The following is a 20297-nucleotide window of genomic DNA, read 5'->3' as shown; positions in this document are numbered from 1 at the left end:
GCTACAGTCCATAGTGTTGTGCAAAGAGCTGGACATGACTGAGCGACTGAGCACATACATGTCTTTTTCAAATGAATGAAGCTGAATGACCTTGACCAACTTACTTTTACCCTCTGAGCCTATTTTCTCACCTATAAACTTCTTCCCAGGTTGTTGAGGACAACAAGGGAAAACATTCATGAAAATGCTTGGCCAGGGTCTGGCATGTAGCAGCCTTCATGTTCCCCTTCAAATTAGCCAACACCCTGCCTTCCTTCCACACCCTGCTTACCTCCTCCAGGAAGCCTCCCCCGATTATCTCCCGGGCTCCAGTCCTGGCCTCTGTCCCAGAAACACTTCCTCCCCACATACTTGTCTAGAGTCCAGGTGATATTTCTGAAAAATATGGATTCCTGCTTGTTTTGGGGGGTGTTTTGTTTTGTTTTTTTATGTTTTCGGTGCCTGTGTCCTCCATTGAACAAAGGTAAGACTCCACCTTCTGTGTAAGCAATGAATTGTTTTCCAAACACAAATAAGAATAAACTCAGCTAATACTCAAGTCCTCAGCATCACAACAGCAACAACTTCCTGCCTTCCGCACCACGCTCCACAGTTCACAAGGCACTTGCATGTCTGTTATCTGATTTGATCTTTGAAACACCCCTGTAAAGCCAAGATTTATCATCTCTATTTTACAGATGAGGAAACTGAGGCTTGGAGGGGTTACTAACCTGCTGGAAAGCAGCAGGCCACGGCCCAGGCCAGAGTTGTCCTATCAACCTCAGAGCCCATTCCTTCCAGACTGGGTCCTTACAACTCAGGTGAATAAACTCACAAACAAAAAAATAAAATAAAATAAACTCACAAACACAATAACAGCAACCCCTTACATTTCTATGGTGACTTCACTTTCATGTAATTTTCACATCCTCTTTTGTGAGAATCTTGGAGAGAAAGCTCACAGACCCATCAAGGATATGGGTCTACCTGGACGGATACCCCAGTGAAAAGGTCCCCTCTATTCCAAAGAGAGTAATGGAAACGATGAGACCACAGAGAAGTTGCCTGCCTGGTGTCACCAAGCTTGCTAACCGCTGGGCCAGGAATGTGAACTCTCATCAATTTGCCTGCCTCTGATACTCTTCCTACTCTACCAAGTTCCCTCACTTTTCTCTGGGCCTCTTCCTATCTGTAGAATGGGTTGGACAAGGAGATCTTTAAGCCTTACCCCCTGGTCTGTGTCTTTGGGTAAATTAAGAAAGTAGGACCAGTTCTGGAGTCAGATGAGTTGAGTTAAAATCCCAGGTGGGTAAATCAATCACTCACTGTTCCTGAGACTCAGTTTTTTTCATCTGCAAATGGGTATAAATGAGATCATGGATACGGGGCTTCTGGCACATTCAGAATAATAAATGTCAGACTTCCTCCTTTCCCTTTTTAAGTATGTGGCAGGGCAGTGAAGGGAGCAGGAAAGATACAGGCTCAGAATCTATACCAAGCTCAGTTTTCCCATTTATAGTAGGGGACTGAGATTAGGGAAGCCAAGACCTGCATCTATGGGTCTTTGGTTCAGCACCTGGGAGGGGGGAAATAATGACGTCCGTAGCAAAGGCCCCTGACCTCCGAGGAACTTTGTGTGTGTGCCTCCTCCCTCTCTCCCCAAATCTTCATTCTAAACATTTTCCCCAGAAAGAGTTAAGCCTTCTCTGGGCTTCCCCTTCCTGACCAGCGGTGCCAGTGGAGATTAGAGAGATCAGATTTATTTCTCTTAATAAACAGAAAAGAAGTTTGGCCGGGCAGGTGACAAAGAAACAATTGGAATAATAGGAGGTTGGAGCAAAAGGGAACAGGACTCCCTCCAGACATACCTGGGGCCACCCCCAGACCTGGGGAAACAACAGCCAGGGGCAGGGAGGTTTGGCCCACGCACGTGGGCCCAAATCAGGCCGACCTGCTGCCCAGAGAGCCCAGTGCTACCCAACACCAAACACAAGGCCGGGGGAGGTCTACCACTGACCCAGTGACCTCTAACCAGGCTGTCAGAGCAGGGACCTACAGAGTCAGTTTTCCTGTCTCCCCCTTCACCACCACCACCCCACCCTACCCCAGGCTGGTCTCCCAGGAGAGAATGGTCCACTGGCCTGGGCTACACCATTAGCCTTCATTCTCTAACCCTGACAGTGGGACCACAACCCATCTTGTCCAGTTCTGCCCCAGGACTCTGTGAATGAGATGACTTCAGGCTGAATCCTGGTGGAACAGCCCTGGAACAGGTTTCATGTATCATGGGAGCTGCCCTTGGAAACATCCCCCTTGCAAACCTTCCCTCAGGGCTTGGCCCAGTGACCTCAGCCCCAACACCCAACCTCCATTTGTGGCTGGGTTGCAGGGATGCAGGGCCCATTTCCAAAAGGAAGATCAGGCCGGATGCAATCACACAAGAGGCTTTTCACCCTCTTCCTGACCCCAGGAAGTGTTCCTTCTCATTCTCCTCCAGAGGAGGTGGTTAAAGGACACTGGGAGGGTAAACACGGTGGAATGGGATGGGCCTGCACACACCACCCTTTCCTCACCTCTGGCACTAGCACTGCCAGCAGGAAAGGTAGACTTCCTAGGACTGCAGCCCCAAGGGAGCCCCATCTCCTGGCAGAGACTCATGCCCTCCCCCTCAATCAGGAGACACAAACAGAGTGGAAGATGAGGGGAGAACCAAGCAAGTGGCCAAAAGAAAAGTGACCCAGTAGGCATGGGCTGGGTCAGCCACTCCTACCCTCAGGCTGCCCAACCACCAGGCCAGAGGGAGCCTACAGGAAGAGAATTAGCTGTAGTATTTCAGGTACCCACCGTTGTCCCGGGTACAGCCTCTCCATTAACTTGGGCCTCAGTTTCCCCCCTCTGCAAGCACACTTCCAACACAGGAACAACGCCGGGCTGGGGGAAGGAGTGGTGGGAGGGGCTGTTGGCACAAATCCTGAGCTTACCACCCCAGGAGGTGGATGTTTGCGGTTTGGCCCAGGTGAGTGGTAAGGGGGGGCCAGGTAGGAAAAGCTAACACTGCTAATAACATAAAGCATGTCACTGTTCCGGGCTGGGTCCTGTGTGGGGCTGGCAACCCAGATCCACCTCCACAGCTAACACACCTTTTGAGTGCAGTTGACTTTTCAGACCCAGAGGAACCCCCACCAGACATGCAAGGCCACTTGCCTCTCCCATTGGCTCCAGGCCAGAGTCAAGTCTCTGACCCCCTGACTCAGCAGCAGAGGGCAGAACCTGGGTGAGCCTGGGGGAGGGGGGGACTGCCTCACCGTCCCAAGAGCCGGGCGGCCAGCACTTCTTGTCTAAGCCGGGGGATCCCTGCCCCAGTCGGGGGTCCCCCCGCCCCTAGAGCGGGGCTGGGCTGAGTCTGGGACATCTGGGAGCGGGGTAGCGCAAAGTCGGGGTGCTCGGACAGAGCCCCGGGCTCTTCGCTCCCCCAGCACCAACGCCTAGGAAGTCAGCACCCTCCCGACACGCCGCGGACCCCCAGCGGAGCCACCCGAGCCGCACCCCGGGCGCCGCCCCGCGCCTCCCCAGGTGCCCGGCCGCCTTACCTCGGCCCTTACCCTTGGCCTTCCTGGCCTTGTCGTCCGCCTTCTTGGCCCGGGGGGCGGCCGGCTCGGCGCCCTCGGCCCCCGCCGCCTTCTTCTTGCGCCGCTTGCCCCGCAGCCAGCTGAAGGCGCGGCGGAGGCCGGACGCGCCGGAGCGAGACTTCTTCCTGCGCGGGGGGCCGCCGGGGCCCCCCGGCTCGTCGGCCGCAGGTGCGGCGGGGGGCGCGCGGGCCGCCATGGCGCGGCGGGCGGACCTGGCGGCGGGGGTCAGGCCCCCTGAGGCGGGGCGCCCATGGGCCGGGGGCGGGCGGGCGGGCAGGCGGCCGCCGCGCCGAGACGCGCCCGGAGAAAAGTTTGGGCGGCGGAGGCAGAGCGGGCGAGGAGCGGCCGGGCGGCGGGAGCGGCGCGGGAGGGGCCGCGGGGCGGCGGGCGGGGCGCGGAGGCCGGCCGGGAGGGACGGGGCCGGGAGGGAGCGGCCACGGGGTGGGGGAGGCGCTGCCCGCGGCCCCTCCCGCCTCCTCCGGCCCGCCGGCCGGGGTCCCGGAGCTCAGGGGCTCGCGGAGGGCGAGGTCCGGTCCCGAGGGAGGGTGGCCCCCAGCGCCCCCAGCGCCCCCAGCGCCCCCGAGCCGCGGCGGCGGTCTCGGGCCGAGAGGGCGGGGTCGCGGGGTGGGCGTGGGAGGGGGCGGTACCGAAGTTCCGTCCCGGCGGGGCCGCTGAGGAGAGCAAGGTTCGGACAGAGAAGTACCGGCGCTGGGGTGGGGGTACCCAGGGAAAGCGGGGAGAGAAATGTTGGGGTTGGATCCCAAGAGAACTTGGTGTCCTGAGTGCGGTCCAGAAAGAGATGGGGGATTTTGGAATCCTCTTTCTGGAGTAAGGGGGTTCTGAGAATGCTTTCCAGGATCTGGGTAGTATTGGAGGTTTTGCTCTAGAGACAGATTTCAGACCCACCCGAGACCTGGAGCTTTCTTCTCCTGTCTGGCAACCCAGAGTCTCCCTTCTCTCCTTTCCCCTTCCTCACCACACCTTCCCCCAGCACCCATCAATCCTCAGTGTGGAGCTGGGACCCATGCTTCCTGGGTTCCTGCTTCACCCTTGGGTGGCGGGTAAGGGGATGAGGAGAGCCATGCCTCAGTTTACCCTTGGGCCAGGCTGTGAGTCCCCAGAGCATTCCTGTCTGGGTCTGGATTTTCCACTGAGATGCTCAGCACTGATCAGAACTGATCTTGGACTTGAGCTCACAGCTTTATAAGGTGCTTTGAGATCCTCTGCAGGTGACAGGTGTGACTGAGGAAGCTGGTAGAGAAAGGAAGCCTTTAAGAATCACAAAAATACTATACTTTGTTTCCTCCAGGCCTCTGGCTCTTTATTGTAGCTGAGGAAGCCCTTTTGTATGATCTGATCCTACAAGAGGCTCTGAGGGAGGCAGGCCAGGGAGTGATACTCCTACAGAGGAGAAACTGAGGCCAGAAGAAGACAGGGATTGCCCAGGAGCATGGAGGGGGTCATCAGCAGAGGACCAGTGTAAGATTGACAATGTAAGTCTTGTCTCTGCCTGGTCCCCAGGAGCTAGAAATTGCCCTAGGGACCAGCTGTGAGATCTTGGACTCCCTTTTGACTCAGAAGGGCATCATGATCATCCCACCGGTTAGAATTTGTCTTTATCATCCAGCCGGACCTTGGTAAACAGCCTTCTCCTTGTCCTTACTCAGCCTAGTCAGCCCTGGTGTAGCGTCAACAACACTAACTATGATGTTGTAGAGGGATTAGAGTGAGCAGTGTGACCTTTTGAACTTGCCTTAGCTCCCTGGGTGCCCCCAGGGGCTCAGCTATGGCAAACCTGGGCCATCGCTGACACCACCCCCCACACACACACGTGGTGGGCCTGGGGCAGATCATTGTACTTACTGGGCCCCAGTTTCCCATCTAACCGTCATCACTCATTTGGTTCCAGCCCACAATCCCAGAGTACCCATTCCGGATCAGTCTGCATCACTGGGCCATGCAGAGGGATCACACTGGGCTTGTCCTCATGGTGCTCTCTGCCCCGTTCAGCACTAGGTGAGTATCAGAGGAAAAGTGATACTGGAGGGGCTGATACTTTAAGAGCATGCACAGAGCCTCAGCCTGTTGGATAATGTGGATGGACTGGTAGGGAGGAGAGAGACGGCAAACAAACTCTGGCTTTTGGAAGGGGTGATCAGGAGAGGAATAGTTGGGCAGCCTTGCCCCCCACCCACCCTTTCAGCACCTCCTTTTTTCCTGGTGGCCAGACTGGTTACACAGTTTCAGAGCCCAGTGCAAAATGAAAATGCAGGGCCTCTGTTCAACATTTATTACAAATTTCGAGAAAGTAACAGCAGAGCATGATCAAGCATGGGGCCTTTCAGAGAGCAGGGCCAAGTGGACTATGCCCATGAAGTTGATCCTGCCAGTGGCTCATATAATTCCTCAGGAAGCCTTCCCCTTGAACCACAATCCCCAGGAGTCAACTCACAGATTAGGCCCCCTGACTTGGAGGTGGGGAGAGAAAAGGGAGTAGGGGGAGGTCAGGGCTATATTCCCCTCACTACTTCTAACTCCAACACCCAGATGCTCTCACCACCCATCTCCAGCCATCCGCAAACCAGCAGCCCAGCTTTCCTGTTTGTCCCCTGGCCTGATAGACAGGCCTGATTCTGAGCCTCTTAGGGCTAGCTGGAACAGGCTAGCCTGCAACACTGCTCTCTGGATTCACGATTGCTCAGCTCAGCTACATTTCTTTGCTGTCCCTCTGGGCAGCTAAGGAAACTGACTTCCCAGCAGCCCCTGTCGGCAGGGCCCAAAGTCCATCCTGGAGCCAGGCTGTCACCTGACCAGGAAGGAAGCTGCCAGCCTGTCCCCAGGGAGGAATGAGCCATAACCAAGCTTAGGGCTGTAGCCCTTGAGGTCATCCAGCTTTTCTCCCTCTGTTATTGTTTGTTATTGTTATTGTTCTCTGGCTGTGCCCCATGGCTTGCAGGATCTTAGCTCCCCAACCAGGGATCAAACCCAGACCCTCAACAATAAAAGTTCAGAGTCCTAATCTCTGTACTGACAGGGAATTCTCTGTTCCCTCTGTTTTTGGAAAACTCAGGACCACCCCAGGTGACCCTCACACCAATCCAACATTCCCTGATCCTCCGACCCTTGGGAGACCTGCCTTTCATAGGATCCAGCTTTGTCCTCTGCTAGGTCTGGCCCATGGACTTTATTCAGACTGGGCAGCCAGGCCAAGGTGTGGCTGAGCCACCCTCATTTTACAGGGAACACCGGGAAGGGTCTGTAAATCAAGCAGCCGCAGCTGAGAGCACCTATGGCTTCCCTTCATTCTTAGACCAATTGGAGGGTGGAGCAGTTCCGCAAAGTTGATGATTTTGAGAGATTAACAGTCCTATTCCAAGGATAAGAAAGCCTAAAGAGAGGTGGAGTGGCTTGCCAAAAGACACACAGCTCCCTCTGGGCAGAGGTGAAATTTAAAACTGCTTTGTGTTCCTGGGTGTGTGTGTGTGTGTGTTTCTAATTGATCACTAGCTTTGTGCTCCTGCCTCACCCCTGCTGCTTTCAAAGGTTGGGAAAGGAAAGTATTTATTCTGGGGCCACAGCTGGGCCTCTAGGAACTTCCAGAAATGTTCTGCTTAACTTCAGATGCACCTGTATGCATCTTTTCTGGGGAAAGGGTCCACGGCTTTAGCAAACTATGTCTAGCCTTTGATCCTTTTCAGTAGGAAAAGATAGAGGCTCCTTGTGTCTGATGCCCTCCACCTCTTCCCTGCCTAACCTAGGAGTTGGGGGACCCTGCAGGTCTCATCCCCACCATAGGCACTCCTGTGCCCCTACCCTGTGGCTCCTGGCATCTATGGCAGCGTTTCCAACAACCTCCCTGTTGAGTTCTTCTTTGATCCTCCCAGCATCTCTTAGAATCAGGCCCAAAGCCTAATTCCACCCATTTTCCCTGCTGGGTTGAGAGGTCCAAGGTGTTAGTGGCGTGTGTGGAAAGGAAATGGAGTCTTGTGGGCTCCCTCCCAGCTCCAAGTTGCTGCCAGCTCCTGGGAGGTTAAGGAAGGGAAAGGAAGAGAGAGAAGAGGGGGAGACTGGGAGAAAGAAGAGGTCGCTGTAGCCACTGCCGTTTCCACTGGAATTAACTCTGATTCCTCACATTCTTTCAGCCACTGTCTCCTGAGCACCGGCTCTGTGCTCCAGGCCTCCAGATTGACCTGTTATTATTATTCTATGATCAAATCGTCACTCTGAACTGTCCACAGTATAGACAAGTGGGTTTCAATCTTTTTCTTTTAGCAGTTTTTATTTTTCTCTCAAACAAAAGCCCCCAGAATTTTACCTGACAAATAAAATTCAGTGCTTTTACATATGAATTTATTTTTGTCAATCAAAATGTATAACCTTTACTTACCACAAAATAAGTCAGCGGGAACAATGCCGACATTTTGATAGACTAAAAATTTGAAACGCTGAATTACAGGTGATGATTATGGTTTTAGCTGAGAGCCAGCATTCAATTTATTTCTGCGGCAGTTTCTTTTAGTCAGTAATTAGAAAATACTGCACTTCACACACATGCAGAGGCAAATGGTAAGATCTTTAACATCTTGGTAGAAGTGTCAGGAGAAGCTTTATTCTGAGGTCTGCACAGAAATAAGTTATGCAGGACTTCCCTGGAAATCCACTGGTTAAGATTCCGTGCTTCCACTGCAGAGGGCATAGGTTAGATCCCTGGTTGGGTAAGTTCTGCATGCTGCGGAGAAAAAGAAAAAAGTTGTGCATGATGTGAAGGAAAAAAAAGTTATGCATGCTGCGGCCAAAAAGAAAAAAAAAAGTTATCCGACCAGCCCAGCCTAATGGCTTCTTTTTGGTTTGTTTGCTTTGGTTTTCTGCCTATGGTGATTTTATTATTGCTACAATGGCTTGTTAAAAGTTAGGGACTTCCTAGGCTTCCCTGATAGCTCAGTGGTAAAGAATCTGCTTGCCAGTGCAGGAGACATTGGTTCAATCCCTGATCTGGGAAGATTCCCACATGCTGCGAAGCAACCAGGCCCGTGAGCCACAACTACTGAGCCTGTTGTCTAGAGCTTGGGAGCCACAACTACTGAAGCCCACGTGCCCCAAAGCCTGTGCTGTACAATAGAAGTCATGGCAATGAGAAGCTCATGCATTGCGACTAGAGAGTAGCCCCCACTCGCCACAACTAGAGAAAAAACCCGAGCAGCAATGAAGACCCAGCACAGCCAAAAATAAAGATTGAAGGCAGGAGGAGAAGAGAACGACAGAGGACAAGATGGTTGGATGGCATCACCAACTCAATGGACATGAGTTTGAGCAAGCTCCAGGAGATGGTGAAGGACAGGGAAGCCTGGCGTGCTACAGTCCATGGGGTCGCAAAGGGTCGGACATGACTGAGTGAACAACAAAAACATTAAAAGTAACATGTCACTTTATTATTTTTGTTGTTGTTGTTGTTGTTTTTAACATGTCACTTAAGAAAAATAAAGTTAGGAACTTCCCTGGCAGTCCACTGGTTAAGACTCTGTGCTTCCACTGCAGGGGCATGAATTCAATCCCAGGTCCAGGGACTAAAATCCCACATGCCACACGGTATGGGCAAAAAGTTTTAAAAAAGGAAAAGTTAGCCTAGTCTGTTTCTCATCTCTGTCCTGCCACTAACTTACCTGTTGCTCATCTCAGTCCTGCCACTAACTTGCTGGATGTCTTTGGATAAGACACTTGCCCTCTCTGGGTGCCAGTTTCCCCATCGGAACATCTGATTTCACCTAGAAAAGGAGTGTGTGTAGAGGTACTGGAGTGGGTTGCGGCATGTGGGGTGATGCATGGAGCATATACGGAAGCTTCATTACTCATCCTCACCACCCATCCCCATCCAGTGCTGAGCTAAAGAAGGGGCCACAAAACCACTGAACTGCCCAAGTTCAAAGGCAGAGGCAAGTTGCCATGGAGACATGCTTTGTTTCCTAACTGTCTGACTGCATCTGACAAACAGAAAGCCAGCCAGATGGACACTGACCTAGGCGGAGAGAACCAGGATTTCCTGACCCCAAGATCCACAGGGCTCACTGCTCTCCAAGGAAAGCCGGCAGTTCTCAATTCTCACCCTCAAATCAGGGGCATGACCAGCCTGGCCTGCCAGCTGATAAGGCTTCCTGTAGGGAGCTGCTGGGTGGGGCCTCCAGGTGTTTGCAGACACCCACTCCACCAGTCCCAGGCAGGGAGGCTGGCCCTGTGCCCAAGGGCAGGGCTAGGAGGGAAGTGCCCACGTTCAGGGCCTTCTGGAAGCTGGGGGAGGGATCAAGATGTGTGGGCAGAGCTCCCTGCCCATGATCAGAAGGAAACATCTGGGTGTGGATTCTCAGCAACACCCTCCACCCCCCAGGATCCACACGGAAAGAAAGTGAAGTCGCTCAGTCATGTCCGACTCTTTGCGACCCATGGACTGTAGCCTGCCCTACTCCTCCATCCATGGGATTTTCCAGGCAAGAATACTGGAGTGAGTTGCCATCTCCTTTTTCAGGGGATCTTCCTGACCCAGGGATCGAACCTGGGTCTCCGCACTGTAGGCAGAGTCTTTACCATCTGAGCCACCAGGGAAGCCCAGCATCCACACAGGGGCCTACACAAACACACCAAGACACAAAGATAGGATGACAGACCTACATGCACACCAGTTCACACTGGCATACCCAAATACAGGGACACACCAAAACACAAACCCAGATACACACTGACAGTTCTGGGTACCCATAAACACCCCGGTACACTAAGATAGCCTGATGTCTAAACACATGTAAACACACACAGATGCAGAAATGTACCAAATTACACAGACATGCTGACACACAGACACACACAGATACACAAATGCTCACACTGCCAGATGCACACTCATACAGACATCCACTGTACAAAAACCACACACACAGATACCCACTGGCCCATAAATCAAAGAGGTATACAGAAGGCCTTGTTACATAATTATAAACAAACAGTTACAAGGAGAAACATCAATACACAAAACCCAACACAGATTCAGGCAAGAGGAAGAGAAAGGAGCTAATACTTGGTGGGGGTCCATTCTGCACAGGCAGCATGAAAGGAGTTATATCTGTAGGATCTTTTTAAAATCCTTCCGACAATCTGTGAAGTTGGCAGTGTTATCCCCGCTTTTTACAGATGCGAAATGTAGGATATATGTGCTTATAAAAGGCCCAAACAATGCAGAAATAAATAGGGTAAAATGTGAAAATGCCTCTTCACACACATTCCCCACCCACTCCACACCACTGTTCATGTTAGTGGGCAGTATGCATATATTTTTCTATGCATTTACATACAAGCATTTAAAAATACTACAAGTTTAGGGGGCTTCCCAGGTGGTCTAGTGGTGAAGACTGTGCTTCTAATGCAGGGGGTGTGGGTTCACTCGCTGGTTGGGGAACTAGGATCCCACCTGCCTTGTGGTCAAAAAAGAGAGAGAGAGATCATAAACTGGAAAGTCTAAAAAATAATCAAAATACAAGTTTGAACGTTTTCCAGGAAACCAACTCAGAGTGGTTAAGAAATGTGACCAAGGTCATAGAGCCAGTTAGCAGAATCAGGGTTTGGATTTAGCTCTGGCTCACTCCAAAATACTGTTTCTGCTGCCTCAGCCCACAGACAACCACAGAGACACAGATTCACAAAGGGGAGGCCCAGGGCAGGGGGAGGGGTGGCACCTCGGGGCTGGCCCAACAGGCTTTCTGTCTGATTGCTCTGGGTCCCTTGGGTGGCTCCTCTGGCTAAAGGCGTTGTCCCTGTAAATTCCTGTTAAGGGGCAGATATATTCCTGGGACGGGAACCTTTGAATCATTGACCCCAGGTGAGAGCCAGGCAGGTGACTAAATGCTGCAGGCACGGCTCCAACTCTAGCTTCCCCGTCTCCTAACCTCTCAATCTCTTCTCCACATGCCCCAAAGGGACCTCTTCTAAGGTTAAATCTGGACCTTGTCCCTCTCGCCGCTTAAATCCCTTCCTGTTGACTCCAGTATAAATCCCAGCCTCTTGGACACATAGAGTCCTTCGTTCTCTGGCCTCAACCTGCCTCTCCCCATTTTTCCTTTTGATAAAGCACTTGTCCTTCAGGAGCAGCTCAAATGCTCCTTTTGTTGAGCCTTCCCTGACTCTTCTGTGCAGAATGCCCTCTGTTTCACCCCCCACCCTGCCCCAGAGTGTGCTCACAGACACCCACCATGACTTACAATCAGCACCGTCAAGGTGTCTCCACTGATGGACTGACCAGCTTCCAGGACCTGCCCTATGTGTATTATATAATTGTTGTTGTTTAGTCGCTAAGTCATGTCCAATTCTTTTGCGACCCCATGGACTGTAGCCCACCAGGCTTCTCTGTCCATGGGATTCTCTAGGCAAGAATACCAGAGTTGGTTACCTTTCCTTCTCCAGGGGATCTTCCCGACCCAAGGATTGAACCCATGTCTCCTGCATTGCAGGTGGATTCTTTACCACTGAGCCACCAGGGAATATAATTTACCACTGAGCCACCAATTATATAATTGCCTCCCTTAATCTTTACAACAGCCCTAAAGAGATAAAAAGTCTTGTCCCCATTTTGCAGATTATTAAATGGAGACACAAAGAATTTAAGTCCCTTCTTTAAGGTCTGATTTTCTCAAAAGTCAGTCCCTGGCCATATCACATACCACCACGTTATTGCAAACATGTTTCCCTTGCCCTCCCAGCTAGACTAGAAGCTCTGAAGAACAAGGACTCGGCTCCTTCATCTCTGAATCTCTGGTGCCAGCATTGGACAGAGGCAAGGGGCTCAGTGAATGGTTGTTGAATGAGAGCCCCATCCATCCCCCTGAGTGACAGAATAAGAGAGGAGAGGAGAGGAGACATTTGCGGGACTCGGGTACCCTGGGAGTGTCCCTGCTGGATGGATTCCCCAGGAAGTCACTGACAGCAAGAGTTCCCTCGGATCAGGATGTGGGTGCCCCTAGAGCCTGGGGATATCTGTGTAGACCCTGCTGGGGGAGTAGGTGTCCTCTGGCTCCTCCACATGTCCCTCCCATCAGGAAGCTCTCAGCCTATCTGTTATTAAATATTTACTGTTTCCCACTCTGCTCGGCTTGGTGCCAGGCACTGGAGGAGGGGACCAGAGAGCAGGAGACAGGGACAAATGCAGTTAATGACCACCTACGACGTGCCATGGAATCCTCCCAACAGCCCTGCAGTTGGAGCCTCAGCCCTGTTTTTGCAGCCAGGGAAATGAGGCTCAGAGAGGGGAGGAAAGTGATTCCAAGTCGCCCAGCCAGTGAGCCAAGATCCAGAGTCAGTGTGTGCTCCTCGAGTCCCCTGCACCTTACCGCCCACCCCAGGGCCAGGGAGGATGTGGGCTGACTCAGAGGAGACTCAAGGAGGCCATTTTTGAGGTGGGGCTGTGGCTGGAATACAGCCTGCCCTGGCGGATATTTGACAACAACAGCTTGCATTTGTCCGGCACTTTCCCTTCCATTAGCTCATCCAGCCCTCCCCAACATCCCCTCGGGTACCTATTAGTATCTCCATTTGACAGATGAGGGATGGAGGCTCCATGAGGTCAAGTGACTTCCCCAAGGTTGTGCAGTGACTGCAGGGCAAAGCAGGAGTAAACTCTCAGACCCTCACCTTCTCCTGCATTTCCCTGCTGCCTTCACTTCTGCCTCCTCCCAGCAGTCCTCCATGCTGCCCCAAGAGAGCTCTCTAAACCCAACCATGGCAAATTCCCTGGCCTTCTAGTGCTTAGGACTCTGCTCTTTCACTGCTGAGCACCTGGGTTCAATCCCTGGTCAGGAAACTAAGATCCCACAAGCCGCCTGACACAGCCAGAAGTAAAATTAATTAATTAATTAATGCAATTTAAATTGTAAGGTAAATAAATAAACCCAACCACGAGCCTCCATCTCTAAGAGCCCAGCCAGTCTCTGCTCTCTCATACCTCACATGGCCGCGCCTTTGCCTGCGGTTGGTGCCTCAGCTCTCCCTGATTCATTCACCTTTCAAGCTCCTACTCAGCCTACAAGTGCCAACTCAAATCCCCTTCTCTCAAAAGATTTCCTAGACTGGCTTTCTCCACACAAACCTCTAACAGAACAATTGTCTCATTATATTAAATTGCTTGTCTCCATCCTCAGACTCCGAGCTCCTTAAGGGCAAAGACAATGATTTTTCAAGTCTGTCTTCCCTGCACATAGCTTTGCATTTTCAGTAAGAACTTGTTGAATTAATGGATGACATTCTGAAGGTTGGGCCCAGTGGAAGATGATGAGGCCTTAAAAGAAAAGGCACGGGGGTGGAGGTGTAGGGGGAACTTCCCTGGTGGTCCAGTGGTTAGGACTTCACCTTCCAATGCAGACAGTGTGGGTTCAATCCCTGGTCAGGGAGCTAAGATCTCACATGGGGCCAAAAAAACCAAAGCATAAAAAAAAAAAAAATTCAAGATATAGGGATGTCAAGAAGAGAAGCTAGTATTTGGGGTAGGGAGAAGGGCTGGGATTTTTCTTTTGGACATTTTGAGTCTGAAGTGTCACTAGGACATCCAGTGGTATGTGCCCAGCAGGTAGGAGTTGGGAGTGGGGTGAGGAGGAAAACTTACCAGGAAGAAAAGATACTAACAGCAACTGCCAGGAAGTGACTACTGACTATATGTCAGACCCAGTGCTGAAGGCTTTATGTGCATTATCCCATGCTTTATTTATATCATCCCATATAGCTCAGATGATAAAGAATCCGCCCGCAATGCAAGAGACCCAGGTTCAATCCCTGGGTCGGGAAGATCCTCTGGAGAAGAGAATGGCAATCCACTCCAGTATTCTTTCCTGGAGAATCCCATGGACAGAGGAGCCTGGTGGGCTACAGTCCAAGGGGTTGCAAAGAGTCACACGATTGAGCAACACAACTAACACTACTACTACTATCCCATTTGATCCCCAGGAGATAGGTAATATCAACCCATTTGATGGAGGAGGAAGTTGAGGCTCAGAGAAGTAATTTATCCAAAGTTACATAGCTAGTAAAAGGCAGAGGCAGGATTTGAAACCAGGTTCATTCGATGCCAAAGTCCAGACACTTAATCACTCCTCCAAATGGTAGACTATGGAAGTTTATAGAACACACACCTTTAAGGGGAACAGTCGGAAGTTGAGATCAGAGAGGGAACCATTCAAGAGATAGAAGGAAAACCAGCAGGGTGGTATCTGAGGCCAAGAAAAGAGCCCCAAGAAGGGCCAGGTCGGCACTGCTTACCGTTCCTGAGAGATCAGGGTGGGGTGAGGGATTTAGCAACTAAGTTAAGGCAACCTTCCAGAGAGCTGCTTCCACGTGCTGCTTCGGGGAGTCCGTAATAGGACCTGCTGAGTGGGAGGTGAGAAAGTGGAGGCGGTTGGCTAGAAAGAGAAGGAGAGAACAGGGAAGGAAGAGAGCACCCTGCGGGTATGTGGGCCTAGGAGGGCGGGGCCAACAGGTTTGGGCTGGTCCAGAAATATTGGGGAAGGGATGCTCGGCTGGTGGGAGGAGGAGGCAGGTGAGCCTTTGAGCATTTTAGGTGGAGTCAGCGGCAGTGACTGGACTCAAGGACACCCTCACTCTCTTCCTTGACAGCCCCTCCTCTTCCAACCCACCCCCATCTCGCAGGCCAGGCTCCACGAGCCTCATTCATCCTCCCCTCTCCCTCCCCCGGCGCTCCCCTGAGGTTGTTCAGGACCAGCCACCCCCACGTCCAGTCTGCTGTCTCACTGCCTGGCCCAGCCTGGTGAGGCAGGCGGGGAGGGGTGTCCAGGCAGGAAAGAGCTGAGTCACTCAGCCACACATCTGGTCTCAGATCTCATCTCCATACCCAGATGAAAGGGGCAGGAAGGAAGAGGGCTCCACCCCCCTACCCCATGAGGACTCCTGGCCCGTCCTCACTCTGCCAGGCTGGGAGAGGAGCCCCCTTGTCACGTTAACAACCACCATTGGCTGGGCTGCTTCACCCCCTCCAGCTGGGGTCCTTTGCTGCTCTGCTTGCCTTGAAAAAGTAGGGTCTGGCCTGCAAAGTAGGGTCTGTCACCTTCATATCACCAGTGAGGAAATTCAGAGAGACACAGGGGCTTGGGCAAGGTCACACAGATTGGAAGGCTGGCCCACTGGCGTCCTCATTCGGTATCCTGGGGAACACAGGATGGGGTGGTGTTTGGAGACAGTGGACCAAGCTATGAAGAGCTCAGACATACCAGTGGGTGATGCCTGCAGAAGCTGGGTGGAGGGAGGCACTGGGCTCATGCTCCTGCCAAAATGGCCTCTTCCCCAAGTCCCAGTGGAGGGCAGACCCTCCTTCCTCCACTCCTTGCCCCACCCTTGCTGTTGTTGGCTCAGCTCTGAGCCACCCCCTACCTCATTCCTCAGCATCTCCCATCCTCTCTGCACTTTGCCATGCTGAGAGGAATAGCAGGGGCCTTGGCAGGCCGTGTCCCACCATCCTGCACTCTGTCAGGGCACAGTGTTCCCATTGTCTTGGGCAGTGAGAGGTGTTCAGGTCCTGGCAAGGGGTGGGGGATCATGCCAGGCCTCTCCTGTCTCCACGGGCTGCTCAGCAGCTTTCTCTGGGGCCCAGGCTGTTTGTCCACACAACATCCAGAGTGCCACTGGGCAAGTCACAGAGGAGCAAGCAAATCAGCATTCTCCCGTAGACCCGGTCATCCCTGATATTAACTTTTGATTGATTCAATGCATTTAATGTGGTTGGAGTCACAGCTGTACCACTTGCTGTGTGACCTTGGCAAATGTCTAGACTTCTCTTTCTTCCTCTTTAAAACAGGAATAGCAATGGTAACAACTCCCTACCAGAGTGGTTGTCAGAGTTGATTTAGATAATGCCTAAAGCAGGTGCCACGTAGTGTTTAAAAGGGGAAAAAAAAATACACTTAGTATTATTGGGGGATATCTGATTACAGATTGAATTCAGGCTCAAAGAGAATCTGGGAAATGCAGAAAAGCCCTATGTTGTAAATCAAACTCACCTGTAATTCCACCCAGACGTACCTTCTTGTGATGGTTTTCTTACCCAGAGTGGAGTTGCCCTCCCTCACCCTCCAAGAGAATGACCCCTGTGCTTCCAGGCTGGGCAGGTTGTGTTGGGGGTAGATATGGTCTGCATTTTCTGCATCCTCTCTGGGCCTCAGCTTTCCTGTCTGGAAAGGAAAGGGTTGAAGTAATCAGGGAAGATACATAGATTTAATTTCCTATACAAACTGCTGCCTCAAATGGCTCTGGGTTCAGAGTGCCGTGATCAATTAATCCTGTCTGCCATGGATGCAGTGGCTGCAGAACGGAGCAGTGGTGTATATATGTACCCCGTGTAGCCACTGTGAAGAGTCTAAGAAATCCCTAAGAACCCCTTCAGTTTTTAATACTCTAAAAGCCTTTCCCCCTTTTCATTCTATTAATACTCCCAGTTTTAAATCCTGGCTTCCTCTGGGAAATGGGGAGGGAATCCTTGCTTCTTCTCCCACTTCACACCTGTCTTCAGCAAGCTTCTGGGGTCTAGTACCCAAATAGCTCCTACTTAACATTCTCCAAGTTATACCTTCTCTGCAGAGGCCAACTTAAGGCTCCCGCCAAGTCAGGCTCCAAATGGGGGAGCTGGAGAGGGAGGAGGATTGGGGTGTTTCCCCTCACTAAAAAGGAAACACGCAAACAGCATGTCTGCTAGCAGCCATTCCTCACCAGCCCAAGTTCGGACATTTGAATATTAAATAACTCCATGCAAATGAATACAAATGAGCACCTCTCCTCTCCTTGCCCCTGCAATTCTTTGGGCAATAGGGCTTTTGGTCCAACCTGAGTGGATGGGTCTAGGGTCCAGATAGCCCTCCCTGCAGGTAAGAAAGGATAGGGCCTAAAGGACTCCGCTGAAAGATTTACCAGCTTCTGTTCTGGCATGAGGGCTCTGTGAGGGGGATCTGAGCTCAGTAAGCAGACAGAGACTCAAAGAGAGCTGGGGACTCTCAAGGGACGGGGTGCTCTCAATCAATGGGGAGACCCTCTGTAAAAGAAGAACTCAGTGGTGAGGGGGTTGCTGGGGAGGGGGGAATAAATCTCAAGAATCTGAGGCATGGTTCCATTGCCCATCCCTTCTCCTTCTCCCAGTCCTGGAGGCCTGCCAAGGGCTATAACCTGAGGGGTAAGTGAGATCCTTGGCTAGGGCCATCCCAGGGTTCCAGATTGCCTTTCTGGACCCCAGAGTTGGGAGGAAGCTCCCAGGAACTAAGGAAACCTAGAGAGACTCTCAAGTCCTCAGTGACCCCAGGCCAGACTACCCTCTCACTGGCTTCCAGGGCCTTGCTCTCAGCCCTGACTTCTGAGCCCCTAAGACCTCAGTTTGCTGCTGAGGTCTGGTGTTGTCTGCCTGAGCCCCCACCCCCACCCCCGAGCCCCACCCCCCCTTACTGAGCCCTGCCCTCCTCACTAAGCCCCCATCCCCTTCACTGAGCCCATCTCATCTCATCACTGACTCTGTTTCTCTCTAATGGAACCTTCCACCCTGAGACCGGTGTTGCATCCCCAGTCTGGTACACCCATTTCAGCATGTCCTTGTCTTTGTCATGGCCCAGAGCACAGGCCATGAGACAGAGGAGCCAGAGGCAAAGGGATCAATAATAGCCTGGAAGGAGAGCCCAGCTAAGGGCCTTCTTGGTCAGGTTCCATGATGGCTCTGGGCCCGCTCTGCCAGTGGGACGGATGCTGAGATGACGCTGCAGGCAGAGAGGCAGCCCCCACCCCGCCCCACCCCCAGCTTGCCAAGATTCAAGCCAGGGGCCGGAACACAAGAGCAGGCATCGGTCCCACCCGATCCCCTGAACAAGTGCTGCACTGCGCACATCCCTCCCATCCCCTCCACCCCTCCCCTCAGGCCAGGCCAGGGTTGGTCAGGGCCACACATGGCCGGAAACAGGACACCCAGGCAGCAAGGGAGCAAGGGAGAAAGGGAGAAAGGCTGTGAGCTGCAGGGTCAGGGACACAGAGTCAGACCTTCAGGCAGAGAGGCTGTGGCTCACACTCCCAAGTCTGGAGTGGTGGGGTGGCCACGGGGTGTTCTGGGCATCTCCAGGACACAGAGAAGCAGACCCACAGGAGGGAGACCCAAGTTCAGGGAGGTGGGAGCTGATAGTAATCCTTAGAGACCCTGGAAACAGGGGCACAAGGGTCACAAGCCCCACGGCACAGCCACACCTTTGGACAGAGCCCCAAGGCTCCGTGGCTGACTTCACTTACTTCAGCCTCAGAACAGCCACCACAGCTCAGCCCTGCCAGCCCTGCCAGCCCTGTGTGGGGCACTGTCCCCAACTTCACTGAAGCAGCTGAAATCAGGGTCTGGATTCAAGGGAGTTGTATATGCTCTAGATGCCTGGCTCACCCACAGTCCTAGGCCTTAGGAAGCATTATTATGAAGAAAGCTAGTGGAGGTGATGGAATTCCAGCTGAGCTATTTCAAATCTTAAAAGATGATGCTGTGAAAGCGGTACACTCAATATGTCAACAAATTTGGAAAACTCAGCAGTGGTCACAGGACTGGAAAAGGTCAGTTTTCATTCCAATCCCAAAGAAAGGCAATGCCAAAGCATGTTCAAACTACCGCACAATTGCACTCATTTCACATCCTAGCAACATACTGCTCAAAATCTTTCAAGCTAGGCTTCAACAGTACATGAACGGAAAACCTCCAGTACAAGCTGGGTTTAGAAAAGGCAGAGGAATCAGAGATCAAATTGCTAACATCCGTTGGATCATAGAAAAAGCAAGAGAATTTAAAAAAAAAACTGCTTCATTGACTAGTTTGTTTTCTTTTTTTCCCATTGACTAGGCTAAAGCCTTTGTGTAGATCACAAAAAACTGTGGACAATTCTTAAAGCAATGAGAATGCCAGACCACCTTACCCATCTCCTGAGAAACCTGTATGCAGGCCAAGAAGCAACAGTTAGAAGCAGACATTGAACAATGGACTGGTTCCAAACTGGAAAAGGAGTACATCATTGTCACCCTGTATATTGTCACCTTGCTTATTTAACTTCTATGCAGAGTATATCACGAGAAATGACAGGTTGGATGAATCACAAGCTGGAATCAAAAGTGCCAGGAGAAATAACAACCTCAGATATGCAGATGATACCACTCTTATGGCAGAAAGCCAAGGGGAAGTAAAGAGCCTCTTGATGAAGGTGAAACAGGAGAGTGAAAAAGCTGGCGTAAGACCCAATATTCAAAAAATGACCTCTGGTCCCATCACTTCATGGCAAATAGATGGGGGAAAAATGGAAACAGTGACAGATATTTTTCTTGGGCTGCAAAAATCACATGGACAGTGACCACAGCCATGAAATTAAAAGATGCTGGCTTCTTGGAAGAAAAGGTATGACAAACCTAGACAGCATATTAAAAGGCAGAGACATCAGTTTGCCAACAAATGTCTGTATAGTCAAAGCTGTGGTTTTTCCAGCAGTCATATAAATGTGAGAGCTGGGCCATAAAGAAGGTTGAGAACCAAAGAATGATGCTTTTGAACTGTGGTGCCAGAGAAGACTCTTGAGAGTCCCTTGGACTGCAAGGAGATCCAACCAGTCAATCCTAAAGGAAATCAACCCTGAATATTTATTGGAAGGATTGATGCTGAAGCTC

General features: G+C 51.8%; 2 protein-coding genes across 7 annotated transcripts in view; one reads left to right on the top strand and one right to left on the bottom strand.

Annotated features, from left to right (window-relative positions):
• Positions 1-3951, bottom strand: part of KIAA1522 (KIAA1522 ortholog) — a 28095-nt gene extending 24144 nt beyond the window's left edge. Inside the window, exon 1 of one of the 2 annotated variants that reach the window (XM_043909625.1) lies at positions 3570-3951. In XM_043909625.1, coding sequence (XP_043765560.1) covers positions 3570-3804 — 235 coding nt within the window. In that variant the 5' untranslated portion in view covers positions 3805-3951. The remainder of the gene's footprint in view (positions 1-3569) is intronic. The other variant, XM_043909626.1, reaches the window with a different exon arrangement.
• On the top strand, positions 3640-19543 carry LOC122698512 (translation initiation factor IF-2-like). 5 transcript variants are annotated; one of them, XR_006342352.1, is made up of 4 exons: positions 3828-4307; positions 5518-5624; positions 6919-7050; positions 7751-8685. XR_006342352.1 is itself a non-coding variant. In XM_043909637.1 (3 exons), exons 1-3 carry the CDS (start codon positions 3859-3861, stop codon positions 19529-19531), a joined length of 603 nt encoding a protein of 200 aa, XP_043765572.1. In that variant the 5' UTR covers positions 3828-3858; the 3' UTR covers positions 19532-19543. The 5 variants fall into 5 exon arrangements, 2 of the variants coding, with proteins under 2 accessions (XP_043765572.1, XP_043765573.1); XR_006342354.1 differs by lacking the exons at positions 3828-4307; positions 6919-7050 and adding an exon at positions 3640-3776; XR_006342353.1 differs by lacking the exons at positions 3828-4307; positions 6919-7050 and adding an exon at positions 3640-3776 and having other exon boundaries at positions 8578-8638.
• Positions 19544-20297: the final 754 nt, after the last annotated feature.

Source organism: Cervus elaphus, chromosome 8 (genome assembly GCF_910594005.1).
Source record: "Cervus elaphus chromosome 8, mCerEla1.1, whole genome shotgun sequence".
Lineage (NCBI taxonomy): Eukaryota > Metazoa > Chordata > Mammalia > Artiodactyla > Cervidae > Cervus > Cervus elaphus.
This window is presented reverse-complemented; position numbering and strand designations above follow the sequence as displayed.

What these genes read in the sequence shown, in the direction of transcription:
- LOC122698512 (XM_043909637.1), top strand. Translation starts at nt 3,859, where the DNA reads ATGGGCCGGGGGCGGGCGGGCGGGCAGGCGGCCGCCGCGCCGAGACGC. An exon ending in AGCAAGGTTCGGACAGAGAA is followed by an intron (nt 4,308 to 5,517) that starts GTACCGGCGCTG and finishes ATTTGGTTCCAG; the next exon opens with CCCACAATCCCAGAGTACCC. An exon ending in CTCTCTGCCCCGTTCAGCAC is followed by an intron (nt 5,622 to 19,481) that starts TAGGTGAGTATC and finishes TTTTCCCATTGA; the next exon opens with CTAGGCTAAAGCCTTTGTGT.